We start from the raw sequence: 21,764 nt of genomic DNA on the forward strand, positions 1-21,764 counted from the left end.
GTGCATTGTTGAAAATTCTGAAGAGACAGGTTGGGGACAGATCATTTTGGAGATGAACTATCTCATTCCTAAGAGTCAAAATAATTTAATGACACATAATCTATCAATATAACTGCTGTTATAAAAGAGAATACAGCTATAAAGAGTTACTAATCATGATAATTATGTATTACCTCAAGATTAGAGGCAATACTTCCCTAAATAACAGCTTCCAAGCATCTATACGGGGATAAACCTGAATTAGTCTTTCACTTATATCTCAAAAATTATAAATAAAATTATGGAGGCCCTTGAATATATATAGGTTTATAGGCTTCAAGGAACATTGCCAGGACTTTTTATATTTGATGCGTTTCTAATGTAGCATATGACATGCACAGAAACTGGCTTCAATTTAAGTTTCCAAAGAAATATTATTGTCATAACTGTAAGCCCCATATACATACAAACATTATCTCATGGTAGATTTGGAAGAGAAGGGATCAACAGAACAGAACAGAAAGGAAAGCTTGTTGACAGGGCTAATACTCAGTATCAAATAGGCTCTATTTTAGAAAAAAAGTATGAGGGAATTTAACTATTAATAGATGAGACATTCAAACAGGGAATATTATGACAGCTGAGTCTTTTTATAGCATAACTTTATCATTTGTTAAAGATAATATTTATAAAAAGGGTAAAAGAAGTAGAGCTAGGCTGTATTTCTTTTCAACACTAAGTGATTAAATGCAGATATCCTTAGTGCCAAAAACATTGTTTGATACATTTTGGAAAATTGTTCAAATTATTATGTATACCATAATAATAGGGATTTTAAAGCATGCTGCTATAGAAAATCAATCAATCACACAAACACACACACACACACACAAACACACTTTCGTTGATGAGACTAAAAATACGAATCCCGATTTTTCCTCATTGGGGAATGGGTCTTTAGGGCACATGACACAAGTTCGTAGAGTCTGATCAGGTTTGTGGGCAACACCGACCTTGTGAGGGGCCAATATATGCGCTGTGCCCTTGGATACACCGTGGATATAAGGCAGTGTTATCCATGATGTTAAGGCGTTTTCATGTTGATGGCGGGTAGGTTCACCTGGCCTGCTGTATTGCCTAATAAAACTACGTGGATACCCATTGTTCCTGCAGACACGGTAAAGGCGACATCTTTCTTCCCTTTTTGCCTTCTTTGTGCTGCAATGTGTGTTTTCCTCCCCAATGAGGAAAAATCCTCGGTCATGTATAACATGTCATGCCAAAACTGCAATTGCAACTACATTGGGGAGACGGCAAAATGACTGAGGACCAGAGTGCATGGACACAAGCTCGCTATTAGAAGACAAGAGCAGCATTCACAGGTGTGGGCACACATGGCCACACATAACCACGTCTTAAATCTAACTGTGACCGAGGCAATTACAAGTGATAACACTAAAGACGGCCATTTGTTCAAGGAAGCCTGGTTCTCAAACCACTCCTTCATCAACCGGCACATAGACCTCCCCCCTGCATACCAGGCACTAAGGAATTGGGAAGAGGAATGGCACGCACGATATGGATGCAAACAGCGCAAGCACTCACAGAGCGCTTCACTGAATCAAAATCGAAACTGCACAACCATACAATCACCCTGTATTGTGGAACACAGGGAAGAAGAGAAACAACCACCTAGAGCCTCTGGTATAAGAACAGAGGCAATGACCAGGGCTATGGCTACGACACACGGAATGGATAACAATCCATTTTTGTCAACAGGCACCCAGGGACTACCGCATTCCCCCAAAACGGATGCAAAGCAGTTCAAAGGAATACGGCTGGCTGCAACGAACAGACCGGTGACGTGTTCTATGAGCGGAGTGTGGAAACGCTGACAGTATAAATGTGATCTCCCCACCCCAGCGTTTTTCATCCTGACGACATTGGCAGCTAGCCAACGAAAGCTTGATCCTTTAATAATAAAAACTGTTTTAGTTTTCTTATTGTATCCCAGTGTTCATTTGGTTTGTGTGTGTGTGTGTATGTATGTATATATGTGTATATGTATATATGTATTTGTGTGTGTGTGTGTGTATATATATATATATATATATATATATATATATATATATATATATATATTCTCTATACATAGACATATATGACATATATGTACAGACATATATGTATAGAATTATGACCTCTGACCTATTACTTGCTGTTTATATGTACACTGTAAGCTTATGCAACAGAGATAAATTTCTTGTGTGTCCAATCACACTTGGCAAATAAAGAATCTGATTCTACTCTATAATATGGCAAACATTTATAGCACTCTAATATACATGCATTCAGTTTTGTTCTCTGATCATTTCAAACAAGAATAGTAATACTATTGCAAATTAAATATGTGCAACTAACATTTTACAAGTGGCTGGAGGCAGTATATATCCATGTAGCTAGGGATCTATGAAAGAAAGTTTGCAACTTTGTCCTAACATACCCATCGCAAATATATTCTGCAAGGAAACAGTTTTTGCCAAATGCAGGACACACATTTTTTTTAACTATCATCACCAGAACTAAGGATTTGGTAGCATTGCTATTTTATAATAGTGAAAACTGCCTAGTCAGTTATGCTATTTTTACAACTGACATTGTATAAGTAGTCCTCAACTTACAACAGTTCATTCAGTGACCATTCAAAGTTATAACGACACTGAAAAAAGTGACTTATAACTGTTGTGGCATCCCTGGGATAATGTGATTAAAATGTCAAATGTCTTCGGAGAACGGCGGGATATAAATGGGATTAAAATAAATAAAAAATAAAAATAAATGTATTTATGATGGTTGCAGTGTCTGGGGTCATGTGATCCCCTTTGACGACCTTCTGACAAGCAGTCAATGGGAAAGCCAGATTCACTTAACAGCTGTGTCGCTAACTTGATAACTGCAGTGATTCACTTAACAAATGTGGCAAGGAAGGTTGTAAAATGGGGCAAAAGTCACCTAACAGCTGTCTTATTTAGTAACAGAAATTTTGGACTCATTGTGATTGTAAGTCGAGGACTACCTATATATCAAGTCAAACTGATACTTTAGTAATTCTCAAATAAAATCATTTTCAACTCTTCAATATTGCACAGCAATTTAAAATTCATTGTAGTGTTCATTACTATTTTTTAATATAGCACCATATAGCAAATCAGTCATATGGTTGTTATCATACAAATTATCTAGAGACATTCTCAATCTGCCATCTTCTCATGTAAGTGAACATTAATGCCAATAAAAACATGAAAAGATCATATCTAAGAAAATAATGCATATATATCCTACTTTTCAGCATTTTCTCACCATTCATAACTCAACACAAACTCTTACTATGTGGCTTCATTGTAGTATCACACATTAATCCTTCTATGCTGCCATTTACTTATATATTTATTTGTTTATTGCATTTAAAAGACAATTTCACATGTAAGGAAAGGATATCAGTTTCTATATATTTTAAAGCAATCCCATGATACATCACACATAAGGTAGCACCTCTTGTTTCCAGAAGTATCTTTTCAAAAAGGAAGATAGCAGAAAAGATGCAATGAGCATCAGTGTAGAAACAGATCTTTATATTTAAACGTTTTACATTCTTTTTACATTCTTTCATATTTTATCATTTACACTTTATCAAACAACACAAAGCTTATCAAACTCTAAGAAAACTTTCCCCTTTCCTAATTGCATTACCTGTGTGCTAGCAGTATCCCAAAGGTGATTCTATTTTGTCCCAAATAACTTGTCAGCATATCTGACCAATCCCACTTCCACTCATTAATGACACACTGTTGATATAAAAAGAGAAAGTATGCTTAGTTATTAATCAGAATTAATATGATCAGCAAATTAAAACTCCAGCTGTGATAAACTAAGTAAGGAAAAGTGAGGGCTGGAGCAAGGACTTACACAGATAACATCAATCTTATCAACAGAAGAAGTGTAAGTGAGCAATTAATTTATAAATCCATTTGGGGATGTAGCCATTATTTATATAAAGATAAGTCAATTTTTGAATTCTCCTATTGTTAATGGCATTTTACTAAACAATTTTCCTAAAAACATTATACATTGTAGCAAATTACCTTTTTACTGACATAAAATATATTAACAGGAAGATCCTTAGTGTAACTACCATATGACTTTACATATCTGTTATATAAAATAATCCATATTCCACTAGATTATTGTTCATTTCTGTAAATTTATATAATCAATGCTAACTCATGTAATATCCCCATTACACAAACATTTTTCTTGAGATGTCAAATGATTTCATGGAAGACAGAATGCCATCCAAAGCAATATGTGAGTACACAACATTAATTATCATTAGGTGATAGCAAAATCAAATGTCATAATGAGAAGGTGGAAAGATAACTTTTAAAACAACGTATGTTTCACCAAAAGCTGGAGAGACACTGGTCTCACTGTAAAGGATTTCCTTAAGTGGACTTCTCTTTATATTCAATTACAATTATTTATTTTACTCCTCTGGCAGACTAGCATGGTGTTTTTCAAACTTGGCAACTTTCAGATGGGAAATTATGGGAGTTAAGTCCACACTTAAAGTTGTTAAGTTTGAAAGACACTGATCTAGTCCATTCCTATCTGGAAATGATATCTCTCTTCTGATAGAGCCATAGTCATTTTCCAGTCCTATCGGTGTTTAAGCCCATATATCAGGCAGTATCTGGAGATAAGAGGTTCATATGTGAGTGGCCCATGTTTCTTTTTTTGCCTCTAGCTTCAATCCCAGAACAGTATTCATGAGGGAACTCAGTGCTTAACTGAAAAGAGGTTTCTGACACTGAAAACATTAAAAGTGTGATAGATTACTGCCTGCTTTCCAAAGTGCTACCAGTTTAGTTCAGTTTTTTAAAATTAACTCTCTAACTGACAGCAACTGTCAGTCTCTAAGAACACACCTTTTAATTCTCAAATGTGATCTAAGAATAACTAAATGATTTTACCCTGTAGTTTCACAGGCACAAAGTACTCAAATTGAAATGGTCTCCATGTCTAAATGATTTTATGCTGGCTAGCGCCTGTTACTCGTCCCAGCTTCTGCCAACCTAGCAGTTCGAAAGCACGTCAAAATGCAAGTAGAAAAATAGGGACCACTCTGGTGGGAAGGTAGCAGCGTTCCGTGCACCTTTGGAGTCTAGTCATGCCGGCCACATGACCACGGAGACGTCCTCGGACAAGCGCTGGCTCTTCGGCTTTGAAACGGAGATGAGCACCGGCCCCTAGAGTCAGAAACGACTAGCACGCACGTGCGGGGGAACCTTTACCTTTTTACTTTTAAGTTACTAAAAGTTAAAACTATCATAACTGAGGAAGGAATTCTCAAGATGTTATAAATAGTTCTAATAAATAGTCATTTCTAATTAAGATTTATTGATTGAGAGATCTACAATGTATACTCCAATAACAAAAACATGAAGTATGTAGATAATTGGTTTAATTAAAAGTGCCACTTTCTTATGAGACAATTAAGAGAAATCAGTATTTCATATCATGTAAACAATCTTCCTGATCTTCCACCTCATTGGTTTATAAAATTCCTACTCAGATTTTTTTTTAAAAAAACTTATTTTTTAAACAGAGTTCTGACACAGACAATATAAATTTTAATACTATCAATTCTCCTTTTGGGATCCTGTAATTGAAATTGCTATCTGTTCCCTTGATCAACAGTTCAAATCAGGGAAACCACCTGATACAACAATTTGTTTTGCTTGATTTAATATGGGCAAAATTTGACTTGGTAAGTACCTCTATTTATGGCTGTTAGCAACTTAAGATAACTCCTTTGGGTTGGAATAGAGTTATAAATGCCCCAGTCTACAAATTAAGATCTCCAATAAACCCTGCAAACTACAGATCTATAGGTTTTTTATCCAATATATGGAAACCGAATGCCAGCTTTCTAAATAATAAATTTGCATCATTTCTACAAAAGAATTCTTATTCACAGAAGCCTAAGCTGCTTTTATGAAAGGTTAGGTAACACTACTTTGGATCATTGTTTGTTCTTTTTTCTTTCTCTTGCAGAAAAAGATTCCAGTCCCCCAAGGAGAGAAACAGTTTGCTGCATTTATGGGTCTAAGGCCAAATTTTGGCAGTAAATATCTCAAGATCATGGTAACTGAACAAACTTCAATAATTTTTTTTATTTTTTATTTTTTTTTAATCCCATTTACGGTATATCCCGCCCTTCTCCGAAGACTCACAGCGGCTTACAATTTAAGCACAAACCAATGTGCTTAGCAATTTGTTGAAGTACTGTCAACATGGCCCTATATTATGGCTTCTGTTAAATGCTATTCAATTTTAGCTACAGTTTTGCTATTCCTATTATTGCCTTTGCTTTGTATTTGCTTCTTCTTTTCCATAAGGTATGTTATGTGATATAAACAGTAGGTTGCTATTTACAGTAGTTGATGAAATTTTCTGAACCATGTGATTTGTTAAGATTTGAAACAGACAGCAAAGTCAATGACAAAATGCAACCTTAATTATAACTAATGTACTATAAGAACAGCTTATTTAACCGTAACTACAATTTTCAAGACATTATCTACACATCTCAAAATGAGGATGATCTGCACATAAACTAACAACAAATCTTAAAAGCTGAGGTATATTTTTCAATAAGAAACATCTCTCTACCTATAAGCATTCTACTAAATATAGGACTGCCCGTAAAGAAATTTAGAGATGATTCTGGGGAGATATGAGAGAACTATTAAAGAGTAATTTGCAGACAAGATTATACAGTCTTGAGAAAGCAAGCATGAGAAAGAAACCCAAGATAATTGCACATTGATTTGTTTAATATAAAATGGGACACAGAGAAATCTTTGATTTTCAGACCTCAACCCCTGGTCCACAGCTCAGTGCTGGGCAGCGGCCTGTTTGGAACGAGGCCACAGATGTGGTGGGCAAGTGTGCAAACCATCCCCTCCCCCACCACCTTTCCTTGAAGAATGACCACATCCTGAGCACCTGAGAAACACTTACACATAATGTTCTTCAAACAGAACAAGGTGGATAGATGACAGTACAAAAAACTCCCTACAGTTACATGAAAACTATCACTTCTTCTTTATATTTGTCTGTCTGTCTACCTATCACAAAAAAAAACCAATCTATCCCATTTTTGAACCATCCATCTCTCTTGGGAGATCATCATTTTACATCATAAATATGAGTGGCTAACACACTTACCTGATAGAACTGTTTAAGATATGCAAAAATTTGGATAGCCATGAAGTAACAGCAAAGAGTTAATGATACCCATGTATCTTTATTATAAAAAATTTAGTCGTCATACAAATTTTTGTACCCACAGATCAGGTAGCCCTAATCACAAACACCAGCTCAGAATGCCATTCTAAAAGCCACATATTATTTGCCAGGATTTAAACATTCATTCTAACAATGAAAGTAGAAAGCTAGGATCATGGTGCCATTTTATAAAATTACAGCAAAAGGAAGGCCATATAAAATATTAGAAAGAGCTATTGCTAAGTTTAGATATGCTAAAAGATCCTCAAAAAGTGGTTGGCTTTCATTAATTAATGAAACCATTTCAAAATGGATGAGGGGATAAATAGGGAACTCATCAAATTTGCAGACGACACCAAGCTGGCAGGAATAGCCAATACTCCAGAAGATAGGCTTAAGATACAGGAGGATCTGGACAGACTTGAACACTGGGCACTATCTAACAAAATGAAATTCAATTGTGAAAAAAGTAAGGTTCTACATTTAGGCAGGAAAAATCAAATGCACAGGTATAGTATAGGTGGTACCTTGCTCAATAGTAGTAACTGTGAGAGAGATCTTGAAGTCCTAGTGGACAATCACTTAAATATGACCCAGCAGTATGCTGCAGCTGCCAAAAAAGCCAACACAGTGCTAGGTTGCATTAACAGAGGGATAGAATTAAGATCACGTGAAGTACTAATACCACTTTACAATGCCTTGGTAAGGCCACACCTGGAATACTGCATCCAGTTTTGGTCACCACGATGTAAAAAAGATGTTGAGACTCTAGAAAGAGTACAGAGAAGAGCAACGAAGATGATTGGGGGACTGGAGGCTAAAACATATAGGGAACGGTTGCTGGAATTGGGTATGTGTAGTTTAATGAAGAGAAGGGTGAGGGGTGACATGATAGCAGTGTTCCAATATCTCAGGGACTGCCACAAAGAAGAGGGAGCCAAGCTATTCTCCAAAGCACCTGAAAGCAGGACAAGAAGCAATGGATGGAAACTAGTCAAGGAGAGAAGCAACCTAGAACTAAGGAGAAACTTCCTGACATTTAGAAAAACTAACCAGTGGAACAACCTGCCTCCAGAAGTGGTGAATGCTCCAACACTGGAAGTTTTTAAGAAGAGACTGGCCAGCCATTTGTCTGAAATGGTATAGGGTTTCCTGCCTGAGCAGGGGGTTGGACTAGATGACCTCCAAGGTCCCTTCCAACTTATTATTATTATTATTATTAAAAATTCATACAAGGCAAGGCCATTAATCTAATTTATCAGGTCAAAACAGAGAGATTTGTAAATTGGATTCAAAGGGCAAAATGGACAATTAAGAATTGCAGGAGACAAACATAAGGTGGTAAACAGGTATCACAAGGAATGGCAGAAATGTGATCAAGATGAAGCAGAAGGACAAGAATTCCATTACCCCTACTAATCTAAGGAAAATGAACTGTAAAGGAAGCTATTCCAGTGCTTACAGTTCAGACTCTGCACAATCTCATTAACTTTCAACAAATATTAGGTACTTTGCTAGTATGTTTTCTTGATTATTATATCTATTTTCCATTTCTTATACAATACATTTTTAGCACAGTCAAAAACTCTCTTATGTATTCACTATACTTTCCTAAGCAGACCCCATTTTTATCTCACTGGAATATTGTGCAATTTTACTTTCAGGATCTTTCTAAGTTCCTTTCAGGATTTCTGTCTAATGGATCCCACCTAATACTTTTCTAAACCAGATTAAATTAGTTTCCCTCATATCTAGTTATGCTCCAATTTCTTTCTGTAGTAACCTGATCCATAAGATGATCTTCCTCCTAAGATTCCCAAGTGCTTTTACTTCCTCAACCAGTTGCTCCCTTTAGTCAGAACTGGATTTAGGAGTGCATATGTACGTATGGTTTATTTTTCTATCTTCTAAAAAATGAAAGAGTTAATAAGACCACTAACGAATGCTTGGGACTTTACAGTCTTCACCAAGGTGGTTTTCCAACAGACATCCAGATAGGCAGTCTCCCATTATTACGTAGAGGCACCTAGAACATTCTGTAATCTCGTCCACAAGGGCATTGCCCAGATCTTACCTGGCATGAAAGTCTTAAGACTTCTATAGTAATATATTTATTGCTTTTAATTCCTTATATTCTTAATCAAGTATTTTTATTAGGAGTCTTCTACTCAAATTCCTGCTCTCAATATTGGATCTTCACATAGGGCCATTCCTCCTCACCTCTCCCCTATTTTTAATTCTGTTCTAGTTCCTTTTTTAATGTTATATTCTTCAGTCTTTACATTTTACTCATGAGATTTTTATCTCAATAGTTTTCAATAATGTCTACTAAATTATGTTCACTTTTCAGTGTTAGGACTTCTAGTTCTTTTTCTGTTTTTATATAGATACTAGAATTCTAGGGGGCATGTAACTTGGTCCATCCTTTGCTGTATTTATATGCTCATTATTGGGTCTCTTCACACACTGTATATTTCTTTCAGTCCTGTTCCAGGGCTTGGCTTTGCATTATTTTCTAGACTCTACTCCTCCCTCACACAGTTCAAAGCGTTTTGAATCAGGTTTGCATGATGCCTTCCAAACACATTATTCCTAGCTCCCTTGAGTTCTTAACAGGAATTCCTCATCTTGAAATATGTCCCATTAAGACTTTTGGGATAGCCAGTTGCTTACTTCTAGAATCCCTATTCATCCATTATCAAGTTCTTAGTCACCCCATTTTCATAGAAAGCAAGATTCTTCCAGAGTTTCTTTAACAAGATTTATTAAAAAGGAATAAGATAAAGTTACAGAATTCTCAATAACTGGATTTTCTCCATTTAGAATCAATTTTCTTTCTCAGATTGCCAAGGCAGAGAGTTTCTCAATTTCATATTCATAATCCCTGTGTTAACTAATAAAGTAGAAATATTCAGAAGTTTAGGATATGGAAATCTCTCAGACTCTAAACATACCACTATACTCTTCCTGGGTCACATCCTTAGGAAAAAATTAATGAAGAAAACACTTCCAAGAATTCCAGAGAATATATAAAGCTACAGTTGAAAAAGAGGAACAATAATTTCTCTTTGCTTGCACTGTCATTAGTATAATGAGGCACAAGTTACCTATTACATCCAAAATCACTGTCATTAGTTGTAACATGTCTTATGACAAAGAACCCGAGAGTCACCAATGAAGGTAGTAAAACCTGATATAACTATGTAGATATTTTGAAGAAAAATCTGATCACTTGTTAACAGTATCAATTTACTAAGTATTTTTTTATATGATAGCATATTAAAAGAACATTTTTTAAAAATCTCTTAGCTGCAAAGTCAAGGTAATATAACAAAGGTTTCCGAAGTTGTAGCTACTGTACAGTAACAATTGCTTGTCACTTTCAGGTTAATAGAGCAATGCAGTCCTGTCACACAATGACTGAATTCTACCCAGAGTTGTCAGCTTTTGAAGGTCTTATACTACTATGATATTAATGAATGGAGGAGTCAGTTGTAGCAGCTAAAAATATTGTCTGCATTCCAAATTAAAGGCTAGCTTAACTTAATCATTTAGTCAAGCAATATTTAAGACAGTAGGAAATCCAAAAGACAAATCTTCAGTTTGAGTTGAATTTATCTGAAATGAGACCTTAATCAGCTTAGCCAGCATTCATGAGTACCTTTATTAATATTTTCATAGAAATATACAATATGATAAAAATATGTGTTCATTAAATGTTCAAACTAATTTTTGCCAATATTTTCATTTTTCTTTCTTCTGCACTCTCAGTCTTTTGAAGCAGGATGGGTGAGCAGAAAGATGCTACAAATTTTAGTGGAATGCTACTTTATTGTTGCAGTTTAATAAACACAATCTTGAAAACCTGCCAGAACTTCCCTTAGCGGCTTAGCCCCTTCTTATACCAAACAGAATCAAGAGGTCAGTTTAAGTTCTTTCTCACACTTTCTCCTTTCCCAGGAGTAAGTTATCATTTCTCCTTCCTTAACGTCTCCTGCATGCATTCTCAAGGTTGCCACTATTAATTTTTCCAAGAACAGTATGGGGAATAGCTCTCACACCATTACCGGATTATAAATAATTCCAACTGCAGCAAGGTCATTAACAAAAAAGTAACAGAATTTTGTGCATGATTTCCTAGTCAAATCCAGCTCTGAATATGTAAGAAAGTATGTCAGGCTGCTGGCTTTCTGACAAACTAATAGTTCAGCACACTCAAGCACAGCTTTATTGTTAGCCTAACAAGCTGCTCAAACTCCAGTCAGAGAAGGTCATATGTGACCATACTGACTCCTTCAAGATACATAACCTTTGAGTTTAAGACACTAATATATATCTTCTTGGCCATCTTGCAAAGTTGCACTACAGAGCTATAGAGATAATGTTGTTATTAATTACCTTGTAGTGTACTTGGATGCAGAAACAAGGCTGCCTCAAGGTTTGCATTTTATATATGCGTATGTGTGTTTGCATGTATGCGCGTGTGCTAGAGACAACATACCCAGCATCTGAGACAATGAGCGCAGCATTCTCGTTGCTTCAGAATCTGCATGCACCATTGATCATCATAAAAGTACTACTAACTCAGAGTGCTGATCATCTGTTTGGGGCATGCCTCATAACAATCTTATTCCTTTTGCAATGGACAATTAGGTGCATACACACACACACACACACACACACACACACACACACATATATATACATATATATATATACATATACATATACATATACATATACATATACGGTACATATACATACATACATATATATATATATATATATATATATATATATATATATATATATATATATATATATACACATACACACATATATATAGTATATGAAAACAAAAGTTCATAGAGTTCATTATATCTAAAGGGAAACCAGGGAAGAGGGCATAAGTGAGAAGTTTGTAAAACAAGAACCGAAAGAAGAATTTTTAGAATATTGAGTTGGCTTCTTCCCCCCTCACCCTCAAATTTTAAGGAGTCAATATGAGTTATCATGCCAAGCAAATAATAGATGTATCCATCTTGTTCTAATGTTTATGTTGATTTATGTTTCTCATGAAGTTTAATCTGCTATTTCTAAAAATAGAATTTTAAAACTTGGCAACTATAATTTATGGAGGTTTTTCAACAGTCCTCTTAGATATTTTAATATTGTCTTCTGTAACAGAAGGGACATGCTTGCAAATCAGAGACACAAATACAGAGTTGTTTGGTTCTTCTGGCAACTATAAAATGTTATCCAGGTGGCTCAGTGGTTAAACAATCTTAACTATTTTATTTTTTGTTTAAAAGGAAAAATTCAAAGAGGATTTTTCTACAAAAGTAAAAGGGAAATCAAGATGAGTAACACTCAAATGAATTAATCCTACTTAATTCATGAAAGGCCATCAGTTTAACCACAGAACCATCTTACACAGATTCTGGCAATTAATTTATATGCAAAGATCTCATTCTTTTAGATTTGTGTCAAGTTGTTAGGTAACACTTGGTTGCTTAAATAAGACTATGATGAGGGTTCCATATGGAAGAAGGGGCAGGATTGCTCACAGAATAAAGCTGTCTCAATAATCTATTTTGTTTGTTGTTAGTGGTGAAGTCGTGTCCAACCCATCGCAACCCCATGGACAACGTTCCTCCAGGCCTTCCTGTCCTCTACCATCTTCTGGAGTCCATTTAGGCTCACGACTACTGCTTCAGTGACTCCATCCAGGCACCTCATTCTCTGTCGTCCCATTCTTTTGTCCTCAACCTTTCCCAGCATTAGGCTCTTCTCCAGTGAGTCCTTCCTTCTCATTAGGTGGCCAAAGTATTTGAGTTTCAACTTCAGGATCTAGCCTTCTAAAGAGCAGTCAGGGTTGATCTCCTCTAGGACTGACCGGTTTGATTGCTTTGCAGTCCAAGGGACTCGCAGGAGTCTTCTCCAGCACCATAGTTCAAAGGCCTCAATTCTTTGGCGCTCAGCCTTTCTTATGGTCCAACTTTCACAGCCATACATTGCAACTGGGAAGACCATAGCCCTGACTATACGCACTTTTCTTGGTAGGGTGATGTCTCTGCTTTTTAGTGTGCTGTCTAGATTTGCCATGGCTTTCCTCCCCAGGAGCAAGTGTCTTTTAATTTCTTGGGTGCAGTCCCCACTTGCAGTGATCTTGGAGCCCAGGAAAATAAAATCTGTCACTACCTCCATTTCTTCCCCATCTATTTGCCAGGAATTGAGAGGGCCAGATGCCATGATCTTGGTTTTCTTAATGTTAAGTCTATTTTCTTAACTACTTCTAATAATCAAAATAATTTAGGACCTATTATATCTTCTCTGATACAGTCCTGTTATAACTTGGGAACAGATTTAGGCCTCACATAATAAATCAATTTCAAATCTCTATTGAATATCAGATAGGTTTGACATTTCACTTGAAACCATAGTATCACCAAGAATGTTACACTTATATATTACTCATCTGAAGCTACTCTTGAGTCAAGAAGATAATTTCCCATGAGATGAGCATGATCTAGATGTTCCAGCTAATAAGACTGCCAAAATTTCCAAGTTAAGCATAGTTATGTCATAAAGCAGACATAAGGAATCAAAATAATCTTCTGGCAAAAGATCTATTGGCTTCTTAAGAATTTTTTCGAAACCAATAAAACACCAAAAGCCTTAACTGTCAAACTTGTAGGGAACAATATACAAGTGCTGATTAGAGTATCCCTTAACCTCCTACATTAGATACAATGATGGAACAAAGTTCAAATTTTCTATATAATATTTAGTCTCTTTATCAGTTTATAGATGTGCTTATATGAGAAAGCAATTAAGATGTAATATTGTACCTAACTGGAAGCAATTTCTAGTAAAAGTATTCATTTCATCCCATACTGCTCAGTATTATTTCCCAACTCATCCTATAGTATTTGGATGAAATCTTACAATACAGTCACAATACATGAAATGAAATGGAATGATGAGGCAACATGGGGAAGATGTTATAACAGGAGAAACTCTACCAATACAGATACCAGTCCTTGCTTCTATGAATCACTTATAAGCATGATTCATTATTGAATGCAGTAGATCAGGGGTGTCAAACTGCCGGCCCACGGGCCGGATGAGTCACATGGAAGCCGCACCCACCCCATTGCCAGCAATGGCAAAACAGTCCCGATACGTTGCATGATGTCACGTGACGTCACGAGTTTGACATGTCTGCAGTAGGTTATCAATGTACATCTTCTCTGCTAGCTCCAAGCGCTGGAACTGTATGAAGTTTTATTTAATTATATAAGTTAAATGCCATTACTATCCTTTTTGTATTTTGTATTTTAGGAACTTGAAAGCAAATGCTTGCCTTCCTTCCTTCCCCATTCCGCCCTATCCTGCAAAAACTACACTTCTGGGCAATAAAGATAGCTGGCAGTAAGATCAACAATAATAGAGACAGAACTCAGCAAAGTAACATAGTGCATTCTGGGAAAATTATAACTGTTTGTTTTCATTTTATTTTTAATCAAAAAGTTTGGGTTTCAGAGTTCCTAATAATGAATCAGGTTTTCTTTTGATCATCTAGTCACTGTTAAATTCACTGCAAGATTCTGAATAAAGAGGACAAGTATATACAGCACCCACAATTTTGTCAAATGGTATATAAAAAAGGTAAAGGTTCCCCCACACATGCGTGCTAGTCGTTTCTGACTCTAGGCTCCAGTGCTCATCTCCATTTCAAAGCCGAAGAGCCAGCGCTTGTCTGAGGACGTCTCCGTGGTCATGTGGCCGGCATGACTAGACACCAAAGGTGCACGGAACGCTGTTACCTTTCCACTGTAGTGGTCCCTATTTTTCTACTTGTATATATATAGTTATTTGGATATATATGTATATCCAAATAACTATAATTTCAAGGTTTTCAAAAGCAATCTGAGCTAGGCATTAGGTTTTATTTTAAGAGATTTAAATATTAAACAACATTAGGCACCTCATATAATGACTTACCTTTTTTAACACATTAGTGCAATACCAGTAGTGCACTTGGAAAGGGTCAAAAACAGGCTGTTCTTTGCTTCTTAACATTAGATGTAAAGGTCTGATGTTTGCTGGGTTTTCTTCAGAAGTTCCCTCATAAGATAGCTGTTCATTCAAATAATCCTTTAAAAAAGAATTCCAACTGAGTACTAATTACACTGGAGAAGAACAAAGATGTCAGTTATGTAAATGCATGAAGGATTTAAATTCCTCCTATATATTTTGCAGAAATATAATTAAATAATTGTATCTTTTGTATATAAAAGAAATCTTTTAGATAATTCACACTGATGGGATTGTAGCTACTCTACAGAATCATGCGGCACAGTGACTTTCCTGCTTGAGCTGCTTGAAACTAGAGCAAAGTTAGCAACGGATTATGTCACAATAGTGTGAGGGGATTCCAACTTGCTTTTCTTGAGCATGGAGTCAGAAGTACCTTGTGAGGTCATGGCTGGCCCATCACTTGTGGCAAAAGCCAAGTTTTTACAGCCTTCCAGAAAGCCAACAGGGCTTGGGCCATCTGGATTTCCATTGGGAGGCTGTTCCACAGGGCACATGTGGTAACAGATAAGGTACATCTGCTAAGATCTTCATGATGAGATTGTTCCACTGAAGGAATGCTTGAATTTGGTTTTGCCTCAGGACAATGGCAACACTATATGGATACAGGGGGCATTCAAATCAGTCCCCAATCACGGTTGGATCATTCTCTGATTGTTTTGGATTTTTCCATACTGCTCCCACAATGCAAGATTTCAAAGGGAGTTTGGCATTATTCCCGAGGCTCTGATGTATAGCTCATCTGAGGCCTTACTTGCCACTTGGAATGAGAGGGCAACAATAGTCTTAGATTGCATCGCACCTGGCATTCCCTTGCTACTCACAGATCCAATGGTACCCCCTAGTTTTCAAGTATCTGTGGGAGATGAAACAGCAAAAGAGATGCCTAAGTACCACTGGAGAAAGCCAAACCAACCAAACACGTGTATGAGTCTTTATTAAGGATTACCTCATAGCATTAAGGGCAATCTTTCCCTGTTAAAAAAAAATCACCTAGATCTAACGTATGGGATAATTATCCAATTTTCAGCATCCTCTTTGGGGAAAAATTATGGAATAACAACAACAACAAGATGGAAGGATTTTGGAGGTCTTCTAGTCCAACTCCCTGCTCAGGCAGGAAATCCTATACCATTTCAGACAAATGGCTGGCCAGTCTCTTCTTAAAAACTTCCAGTGTTGGAGCATTCACAACTTCTGGAGGCAGGTTGTTTCACTGATTAATTATTCTAACTGTCAGGAAATTTCTCCTTAGTTCTAGATTGCTCCCCTCTTTGCTTAGTTTCCATCCATTGCTTCTTGTCCTACCTTCATGTGCTTTGGAGAATAGCTTGACTCCTTCTTCTTTGTGGAAATCCCTTGGATATTGGAACACTACTATCATGTCACCCCTAGTCCTTCTCTTCATTAAACCAGACATACCCAATTCCAGCAACTGTTCTTTATATGTTTTAGCCTCCAGTCCCATAATCATCTTTGTTGCTCTTCTCTGTACTCTTTCTAGAGTCTCAACATCTTTTTACATCATGGTGACCAAAACTGGATGCAGTATTCCAAGTGTGGCCTTACCAAAGCATTATAAAGTGGTAATAACCCTTCACGTGATCTTGATTCTATCCCTCTGTTAATGCAGCCTAGCATTGTGATGGCTTTTTTGGTAGCTGCAGCACACTGCTGGCTCACATTTAAGTGATTGTCCACTAGGACTCTAAGATCCCTCTCCCAGTTACTACAATTGGTAGTTGAGCTTCAGCTTCAATAGATTCTGGAAGAAACAAATTATTTGATTCTTTTCAAACAGAATTCAGGCCTGAATATAGCAATAAGACAGCATTGACTGCATTTGTGGATAACCTTGGAGGAGTCAGGATGGCAGTGGTACTCTTATCCTAGCCCTTCCTGATCTGACAATGGCTTTTAACTACCCTTGATCAAGGTATCTTTCTGGACTGATTTAGAGAGGTGGGATGATGTTGTAGTTTTCTTCCTCCCTCACAGGACTTTTCCAGTTGTTGGGTGGAGAGGAAGGTTAAACCCTAGGAATTTGTTTTGTGGGATACTTCAGGCTGTAAACTCCTAATCCTATTGAAAGTTTACATAAAACCACTGTGAAGTCATCAAGTGGCATGAGTTGAACTGTCATTGAACTCTGATAATATTAATTGTATATCTCTGCCTCTTTTGATTCCAAGGTTCCTCTTTAGTGTCTGGAAGCTCTGGGGAATCTGAATGGGAAGAAAACAGCTTATTATGACTCCTATTTAAGAAACAGGTAGAAGCCTTGGATTTGTCCTTAAATGTCATTCAGAAGCTGCACTAGCCATAATGTGCCAGTGTGGATAGCTATGGCCACATATCATTGCACATATGCTACACTACCACTTTATGAGCTGCCAATAGACTTCCAGATAAGAATTCAAGGTGTTGAGTGTCATCTGCAAAACCCTTTGTGGCAGGGGTCCAGAACCCCCTGGCCTCAGCCCACTACCAGGCCGCAGCCCATTCAGAACCAGGCTGCACAAGTGGCCTACGCGCAGCTCCACTTGCGCAAGTAGTGGGTACTTGCGAGAGCGGCAGACACTTGCTCTTGCACACAAAGCTCCATTTGTGCATGTGGCAGGTGAAAGCACCCACTACTTGTGCAAATTGAGTTGTGCGTACTCACACACATGCCTGACACTTGCATAGAACCATCTTCTCTCCCCTCCTGCTGGTATGCTAAGCTGGAAAGGTTGGGAACCACTGATTTATGGCACAGGGTTGATTTACCTGCATACATTACTCATATTAATTTACCTGCTTATACTACTCATATTAATTCCTACTGATCGCCAGATTCAACACAGTTGGAATGCTCTTTCTATGACATTTCTATGAAGGAACTCAGGACATATCCTTCTCTAGTGGCATCTGAGTTTTCTCTAAAATTCAGTCTGGCCCAACCTTATTGGCTTTTTGAAGGTCCTTAGACATATGACCCTTGAGTTTTAGGCACTGGACTAAGACATTGAATGAGTGATTGGGACAAGTTTTAAAAAGTGCTTTATGTAGTTGAGTGATTGTTTATTTTTTCTTCCACTTATTTATGCCCCAAATCAAAATGGCAATTCCTTAAATAATGAACAAATTGTACTCAAAGTTACAGTGAGCAATCAAGTTACAAATTCCATTTTTAAGCTTTACTCCTAAATGACATGATTACAGAAACTAGCACATGTGATGTAAAGCTAACAAAAATTCTATTAGCAATTGTGTTCATTTATATAGTTTTGGAGTACAAGCATACACATGAATCTAATATATCAGTCAGCAATGGCCCATAACTGAGCAATGACAGTATTGTAAGTAACAAATAAAAAATGCTTCAGAAGTCAATTCAAAAGTAAAAGTTGTCTTATTTACTCATTGGGCAATTTGCACATAGCTGAAATAAATTGACTTTCACTGAATAAAAAAATAAATGATTATGGTTGATAAGTTTATATTTTTTAAAATATAATCTGTACACGTTCATATTCTTTTAACTATTACGTTAATCGAATTTTCCTTAAAATGCATTGGAAATAAAACAAAACAAAAACAAATGGAAACAAAATGATTTTGTACATACTTACATGAATGTTTTTTGTGTCAGTCTTAAGAAATCAGAAATCAGTTAATGAACCATGACAGAGTTTATATACCTAAATAAAAGGCATATAATGCCCTAAAGTAACCTTTTATAAATAAATGCAGGAAAGCTTAAAGCGAACAGTGTAGCCCAGTGAGGTATTGACTCAGGTATTGACTTTAGGAAGCATTATCACCTCCTTGAGTAACCCTTAGCTGCCAGCAGATGCTGCCTCAGGCCACTACACACCTAATTGCTCGGTAAAAAAGGCCGTTTCCCTACCTCATTGAGCTGGATGATGTGATAAATTTGCCTCAGGTATTCACTGCCACCTGGTTTGTGGCAGATATCCAAGGCCATCATGTTTATTTTCTGCTCAGTCAATTCAAGCTCAATAGTTTCCTCTTCTAAGCTCCTACTATCTTTTGCAGTAGTAATTGTACTAAAAAGAAAGCACAAGTATTACAATACGAAGCACCGAAAGATAGTGTCTTAATCCAGGAGACCAATATAGTTACATTTCCTGATTTGGGCTCTTCGATCCTTAGAGAGTGTGATTATATGATAAAACGATAGAAACACAATTTTCCAAAAATCCTTTAGTGTAAGTTTGCAGATATCTTTTTACTGTTCACAACTACCTTTCTGCTTATATTTTTAAATATATGTGTCCTCTCTTTATGAACAAATATTCCAGTAAAAAGAAAACATAATAATTCAAATTAAAAACATGTTTAATGTAAAAATATAAGTCAATTAAATACTTTCTATTATTCTTAACCAAAAAAGCACACTTCCGATAACGTAACCTTGGTTTCTTATTCTGTTACATTATTTTAAATCCTATTCAACACACCACACATAATCATTGTATTAAATGAAACTTTTAAAAGCTTCTACCTTTTAAAAAATTTCAAGATATTATTCACTGAGTAATTTTATAACAAATTTCTATCTGGGAAAACAACAAATTGTTAAAAGCTTGCACTTCCTTTTTCCATGTGACACCTGGGCTGCTTTATCTAACTATTCCCATTCTAATATTAATAATTTAATAGATTATGAACTGACTATAAGTTTCAAACTGTATGACAGTATTGCATCAATCCTCAATTAGCAATTTAGAAACTCCAAAGCTATTACAACATTTTTAATTATAGTAGAGCCAATAGTACAACATTCTCAAGGAATACCAAGTATTTATTCTTATTACAAGTGCACTCTAGTACTTTAAATCAACTCAGAATTAAGCTTCATTAAATTCAGTTGGACCCATTCTCAGATAAACATACAAAGGACCATAGGCACAAATATTAGATTTAAGTAACAAATTTAAGTACATTTAAATCTATTTGCATGACCCATGTACATGCGTAGATCCCAGTAATTAATATTACAATATAATACATCACTTTAGAACATTCAAAGCAGTGAATAATTTGAAATTATAGTCACTACAATTTAATTCTACAGATATATGCTATCATTATATTTGATCTAAACGTTTGCAAAGAAATACATCGTTACAACATAGCAAAATTAAAAAGTAGTATTTTGAAGTTGTATAGTAGTGCAGCTGAATGTTATGTCAAGCTGCTTACAGGATGACATTGAAAAAGTTGAAGCCCTCTGACAAATGACTGTTTCAGTGTCAGCACACAAACTGTATCCTTTCCTGTCCATCACTGTGCAGGTGAAGCAAATGATTGGATTCAGTCAGTGTTGTGATTAATGAGTTCCTCTCTAGATTTGGGACTGCCTATCAATCATGTCATTAGGGAGAATGTGCCCTGAAAGAGGCAGACCTCAGCCAAGGAATAACTGCATTCATCTTAATCTTTATATGCACCCAGTCTGGCAACTCAGGGTCACCATAATGAAAAATAATAATGTTCAACTCAACAAATTACATTGAAAAGCAGACATTTCTTTTGAGACTGTGTATTCTCCACAATCTTAGTTGACAAGTTATAATTTTTTGGAGGAGCGGGGGGGGGGGAGGGTAACAATAAAGTGAAGGTTATTTTAGTAATAGTTTAAAGTAAGGTACAAGACATACTCTGTCCACTATTTCTATGAATATGAAATTTATGTCTGTTAATTGTAGTATTTTATTAAGCTAAGATTATATTCTTCAAAATATAATCAACACTACATTTGATACTTTAACTTTCTTAACATATGCAAAAATATACTACAGAGTTTATAAAAATACACACAATCAAATTTAATAAATGCATCAGGTAGATAGTAAAAAGGCAATGTCCTAAATACAAACTTTCCTTTCTTGCTTAATATTTCCTCATTTAGATGAAAACTGTAATTGTGTGTGGGGGGGGGGTTTCAAGTAGCCATTTATTCAAAATGGAGATGTGCCAACCAGAAATATGACAAAGTGTCATATTTCAAAAGATGCTTTCCCTGTCTGAGGAAGTTGGCCCTAAACAAGTTAGTTTCCTTTGGAAAGTTGATGAACACTTATCTTCTTTCTATTCATGCTCACTAATGGAAATCAAAAAAACTGCCTATATTCTTTGGGTAAATGGCAATATAGGAAATCTATTCTTTGAACTTCATCTTTAGTAACAATGAGTTCCAGGATTATCGCAGAATTCTGCACTAACACAATTGCAATGCTGGACTTCCAGTTTTGAGATGGCACTATAGTCTCTCCCTTCTCTCCTGACTAAGGGTTCTCAAACATCTGTATTATCAGACCTGTGCA

At 36.2% G+C, this 21,764-nt stretch overlaps 1 protein-coding gene across 1 annotated transcript in view; it reads right to left on the minus strand.

Annotated features, from left to right (window-relative positions):
- KIAA0825 overlaps positions 1-21,764 on the minus strand; it is a 173,584-nt gene that overhangs the window by 90,357 nt on the left and 61,463 nt on the right. Inside the window, exons 16-18 of the mRNA XM_081321758.1 lie at positions 19,322-19,481; positions 15,337-15,489; positions 3,730-3,824 (exon numbers count right to left, since the gene is read on the minus strand). Coding sequence (XP_081177884.1) covers positions 3,730-3,824; positions 15,337-15,489; positions 19,322-19,481 — 408 coding nt within the window. The remainder of the gene's footprint in view (positions 1-3,729; positions 3,825-15,336; positions 15,490-19,321; positions 19,482-21,764) is intronic.

The sequence above is a fragment of the Vipera berus genome, assembly GCF_964194415.1.
Source record: "Vipera berus genome assembly, chromosome: 2".
Lineage (NCBI taxonomy): Eukaryota > Metazoa > Chordata > Lepidosauria > Squamata > Viperidae > Vipera > Vipera berus.